This window comes from Globicephala melas, chromosome 9, assembly GCF_963455315.2.
Source record: "Globicephala melas chromosome 9, mGloMel1.2, whole genome shotgun sequence".
Classification (NCBI taxonomy): Eukaryota; Metazoa; Chordata; class Mammalia; order Artiodactyla; family Delphinidae; genus Globicephala; species Globicephala melas.
In genome coordinates this window covers 419,004-425,003 of record NC_083322.1, presented here as the reverse complement: position 1 = coordinate 425,003, position 6,000 = coordinate 419,004, and the positions used below count along the sequence as shown (strand labels likewise).

Sequence of the window (6,000 nt, the reverse complement as noted above, 5' to 3'; positions counted from 1 at the left end):
TGCTTTATTACTCATAGTTTGCAAGCAATATTATATATAAAAGTCATTTTTAAAACAACTGGGTTTGCTAGAAAGGTGTCTTTTTTTTTTTTTTCTTTGCTCTGTGGGTTTCTGCACCATTCATACCTGGAGCCTGTTACATTAAATGTATCATTTATGCAGGCGCTGGGCAAAAATGTAAGAACCTTTGAGTTTTCTACTCATACCCACCCCAAAATAAATCCTACCCCTTCTCTACTATATGGGTTATTGACATTAAAAACACTAGGAGGGCTTCCCTGGTGGCGCAGTGGTTGGGAGTCCGCCTGCCGATGCAGGGGACACGGGTTCGTGCCCCGGTCCGGGAGGATCCCACATGCCGCGGAGCGGCTGGGCCCGTGAGCCATGGCCGCTGAGCCTGCGCGTCCGGAGCCTGTGCTCCACAGCGGGAGAGGCCACGACAGTGAGAGGCCCGCGTACCGCAAAAAAAAAAAAAAAAAAAAAAACACTAGGAAAATACACATCCATCTCGCTTTCTGTAAGTCCTTTTTCTCTATTTTTAATGACCAAGATGTTGGCTTGGTTATGAATTCAAAAGTGCTCCCAAAGTTCTTGATGATGATTCATAGAGAAACCTGAAACACAGAGAAAGAATTAGCTACAGAAAAATGTGACTGAAGTATGCAAATTTACATTTTCACAGGATAAATCTAAAAATGGTTTGGAACAGAATACACTTAAAGAGAAAACTGAAGTAATCGCTGTTTCTCAAAGGTAAATGGAGTAGTAAGAATCGCCATCAGCAGAAACCTTAGCACGACACACGGCACACAGACAGAGCCATCCATGACCGGAGGCGTCCTCTGTCCCCAAGGAACACGAACAGAAGACCCTCTCGGTGAAAGGTGCTCACCTGGCCGTGCTTCCTCTTTCACTCACAGGGACTCTCCTCTAGGAGACACACGGCAGGCTCACGGGTATGGCCGGGCGCCCCCTTTTCCCACGCCCACAATCGCTAGCTCGTCTCCCTCCTTCGCGAGATCACAAGGTAAACGACAACTATTAACCCCCATGACGCACTGCTGCGACCATGCTTGCTCACTTCCTGCACACACACCTCACTTTCTCGTCCCACCCCCTGCACACCTGTCCCCAGGCGAGACTGGCTGGGCAGCCCGTCACCCACTCCCCTTCCTTCTCCATCCCCCGAGCTCCCCTCAGAGGGTGTGTGGGCCAGCCAACCTCTGAACTGCTGCCAAGACAAACCTCAACCTTTATCCCAAACGGCCTCTCAGCTTGATTCACTCTTCAGCCTGGAGCTGTTATGGGCACTCGGGTCTGCCCGTGTCCTGCCCTGTCCAGTATCAACACAAGCATGGGGTAACTTTACATTTTCTAGTAGCCACGTTCAAAGAGATGAAAAGAATGGGTGAAATTCGTCTTAAGACAGTTGGCCCTTGAACGACGCAGGGGTTTGGGGCGACGCGACCCTCCGCAAAGTTGAAAATCTGCGGATAACTTAGTCGGCCCTCTGAGAACGCAGCTCTTCCATATCCGCGGTTCTGCATCCACAGATTCACCCAACTACGACTGTGTGGTCCTGGGCCATTTACTATGGAAAATGTCTGCATTCAAGTGGATCCACATAGTTCAGACCTCTGCTGTCCAAGAGTCAACAGTGTATTTTATTTAACCCCACACACCGAAATAAGTCAACCTGTAACCAACACAAAAACATCACCAACGTATCTCACAGCCCTTCTGCACACCAGCCGCAGAGGCTGTGGGTCCTCACACCTGGGCCACATCTCAAGTCACACTCCCTTGTTCCACTCGTCACGAGGAGCCCCGTAGGGGCTAACACAGATCTAGAAAAGTTTTCATATTTTTCTCTTTGTCTCAAAATTCAGGAATTTTATTCAGACTTACGCATGATTTTTTTCATCAGTCCCATCTAAACTTTAGTTAAATAAACAACAACAACAAGAAATGAATCTTTAAAATTGCATATCTCTTTGGCCCCAGGAAATCCTCTCCCGTCGGCGGTTGGATCGCTGCTTCCCTGGGTCTCTCCCTGGTCTGCTTCCCCCAGGACCCTCATCGGTGTCTGTCCTGCTCGGGGGCACCCTCCACGGCGACCTTCTGGACCACCTGGGAGCTGAGGCTCCAGTGCCTCAGCAATGTTTCCAACTCAAGGGTTTTTAGTTCCAGATCATTCTTTTGGGCTACGATTAATTTTTCTTTGAAGACTCTTGTCATTAAGTGTCTGGCTGGCCCAGCACTGCTGCTTTACTAATGGTTGTCCTGTTTGTCTCTCACCGCTCCACCGCTGCACGTGTGCAGTCATTTTTGTCTGCGCCCCACAGACGTCTCAGGCTGAGCAGAGACGGCGGACGGTGGGAAGCACGAAGCCTACGGAAGCCGCCCCATCAGCAGCGAGCAGCTGTCTGCATCCGGAGAAACACCAGGAGACTCGGATGCCCCCCATCCCTTCCGGCCTCCCAGCATCAGTGCCCGACGGCACCACCCTCCTGCATCAACTCTTCGAGAGCTATAGGCTAGGACGCTTGCAAGGGCCAACACGCCAGCCAGGCCCCAGCTCCCTGGTGGCCAGAGGTGGGGAGCACTGTCCCACCCAGGAGACGAGACAGAGGGACACAGGACACGGTAAGTCACCAACGCTCCACAATCTAAAACTTATTTTTAATCACTCGAAAATATTGTCTCCTTATGTAAGAATTTTTAAACCCTTAAAGAAAAATGTTAGGTTACCTTGGCAAAACGACTTATTAAATTACTATAGGGTAATCAGCCTCTCATGCTGGCCTAAGTCCAGTCTGAGACTCTGGTCACCTCTGAACCGAGCACCAGGCCAGTCCTGGGCTTCCGGGCATCCTGACTTCTCCTTCCAAGGCCAGAAACCAAGGCTGAGAGGCAAAGCAACCTGCCTGGGACCCCAGCATCAGCAAAGGTACGGTGGGTACAAACCAGGCCTCTGACTACCCCACGGGGCTCGGATACCAACAAGCTCTTCTGCTCTCCTGTGAATTCAGTCATTCTCCTATTACCTGGGAAGAGGGCTGGATACACTGTATAGACCAGAGGAATCAGAATTATTAAGGGGCAAAATAAATGAGCATACCATTTCAGAGCTGGAAGGGACAGTGGCAGCCCTAGTCCAGGGTCCCCCATGTCACCCACTGAGCTCTGACTCCCCACGACCCGCCCACCTCCAGCTCCTACGGCCCAAGGCCGGCCGTGCTCATGGCTGGAGACGCCAACACAGGAGAGGCACAAAATCAGCCTTCCGAGAAAAACAATCGGTAAGATAAGCAACGTATGTTTTCTACTTAAAGAAGGGTTTTATTTACGAGTAGTTTTTCATTATCCACACCAAGGTCCCTAGGTTTCGATGCATGCTTCTAAATGAGCTACAAAAAGCATCCAGCCTCGAGTTCATTTTTTTACAAAGACTATGAAAATTACATACAGTGGAATAAGGTGATATTACGTATCCATACTTGATAATAAAAAAGAGGCCACTGTTTCAGGGAATACTCCTTTGCTTCAAGTCTAATCACAAGGTTTAACGTTGGGGACGCACATACACCACCAAAGCTGCCAAAACACAGTTAATGCTGGTAATTAACTTGTTTATAATATGATTCCAGTTCACTTAGTGGGAAAAATTCATGATATAACACAAACCTTAAGAAATAATCTCTAATTATAGTGCTACTCGTATACTATGTATGAAAGTAATAAAGGTGACATCCTTTGACACTTAAATGCATGAGTGCGTTGGTGAATGCATGCTGTTGCTCCTGAGAAAACAGTCCAGTTTACACAATTTACAGAATTTACAGAGCACTATGCCAGGTGAAGCACTGAAAGTGCAATGAGACAGCACCCAACAGACCAGTCAACAAAATACTAACCCTGCTGCAGAGAAAGCTAGTGTATTTGTTAAGAAAACATTCACTTCTAAATTAATGCCCCGTTTCCTAAAATATTCATTGGACCAAAGGGTCCCAAGAGTCTTAAAGATGCAGACTTGCCTTAACGTCTCTATGCCAACAAAAATAAATAATATTCTAAAATAGAGTCTTAAATCTTAACTGCTTATCTTCCATTAGATTGATTTTTTTGTTTCATCAATTTTTTTTAAGTTCTTTTTTTTTTTATTTTCCAGACACTGGTTTTTGTACAGTGTGCTTCTTGCATATTTAAGTAAGAAGCCAATATTTCAGTCTCTACCTATTTACTTTTTTAGGATGTTTCCTCCTTAAAGGCAAGAACTGTTTCTTGCCATCTGTGTATCAGCTTAGCACAGAAAACTGCATAGTTGTAGAAACAATGAAGAAACAAAATATTACATGCCCTGCATTTAATTTCTGTGAATATCCTTTTCTTTTCCATGGAGTAAGTTCTGAACTTCTAAGGCCTTTATTTCTGTCAGTGTAACTAACACAATTCAAGTACTCGCCTTGAACCTCTGTACAAGTGCAAACGTCCCTCTTTCCTTACACCCTCAGAGCAGTTCATACCATTCTTTTCCAAAAAACTATCCTTACAGATGGTATTTCTAACAGAGAAATCTTGTAAAATGCTTGCATTTCCGAGGTTATGACCATGTCCCATGACAATAACCTATCATTTACCTAGTTTGTAATTCTGATGGCCTTATTTAGTATTTGCACTGCACTGTGTTTTCAGAAACATACAAACACTCCTCAGTTTCCTCCAAATTAGCTCACTTCCCTCTTCCTCCCATACCTAGAAATTAAACAAGTTCATAACCCTAGAGTCTGTTGGGTTTCTCCCTCAAAGACCCTTCCTGAACTGCATAGGAAATAGTCAACAGTCTCTGCAGTAAAGCCTGTAACTGAACGCACGTCCTTGGCTCGCAGACGAGCAAGCCCCCGCTCCACGGCCCCGCTGGGGCTCATGAGGCACAGCACCAGCCCTAGCAGCAGGGCCGCCAGAGGGCTTCCCACAAGGTCCAGCCTTCTCCGGGGGGGTGCAAGCAGCAGAGGCAGCACCCAGGCCCCACAGGGCGGCTGCCTGACCCGCGGTGGGGCTCATGGGCTCAGCAGCTCCCCTGGCACCTCCCTATGGACGGGCCCCAACCCCCGGAGACCAGATGGCCAGCGGTCCCCCCAGAAGGCCTGAGGACTTCTCCATCCTGGAGAGGCTCAGCCTGGGGTGTGCGTCCTCCCTAGGGGTAGTGCTGGGGGAGCTGCTGAGCCCATGAGGGTGAGCCCACCCTTTACAGTTCGCTGTGACCCTCACGAGCCCCCAGTCCGTTGCACTAGTGCCCTGATGGGAGCTCCTGACTTGGAGCTTACACTGTCCCATCACCGTGGGGTTTCGGCCTCCTGACTAAAACACCACGAACGCTCCAGAGATGCTCACTGAAGGAGGCTGGGGAGCCATCTTCATACCTGACGAAATGGCTTTTACGGAGCAAAGCATTACTGGAGAAGAAGTGGGACCCCTCATAAAAATAAAAGGGTCAATCCAATCAAGAAGATATAATAGTTCTAAAATCATATGCTCCTAATATCAGGATTACAAAATATATAAAGGAAAACCCCTCTGTCAAAAATGGACAGATCCAGCAGGCAGAAAATTAGTGAGGACAAGCTGAACTCAACACCATCAACCAACAGGATACAACTGACATTTAAAGACTCCTTCACCCTACAATAGCACAATGCACATTCTTCTCAAGCTCCTGTGGAACATTCACCAAGACAGATCACATATTAGGCCATAAAACACACCTTAATACATTTAAAAGAATAGAAACCCATACAATGTCTTCTCTCAGACATTAAACTAGAGATGAATAACAAAAAAATAACTGGAAAATTGAGAGATTAAATAAGACACTTCTAAAGAATACATGCAGCAAAGAAGAAATCTCAAGAGAAATTTTAAAATATTTTTAACTAAACGGAAATGAAAACATAACATCAAAATTTGTGCCATGCAGCAAAAGCAGTGCTTAGAGAGTAA

General features: G+C 46.8%; 1 protein-coding gene across 3 annotated transcripts in view; it reads right to left on the bottom strand.

Annotated features, from left to right (window-relative positions):
- The window catches only part of NCAPG2 (non-SMC condensin II complex subunit G2), a 64,124-nt gene continuing 58,124 nt past the window's right edge, over nt 1-6,000 (bottom strand). For all 3 annotated transcript variants that reach the window (XM_060305023.1, XM_060305022.1, XM_060305024.1), the window contains one exon: nt 1-614. In XM_060305023.1, coding sequence (XP_060161006.1) covers nt 571-614 — 44 coding nt within the window. In that variant the 3' untranslated portion in view covers nt 1-570. The remainder of the gene's footprint in view (nt 615-6,000) is intronic.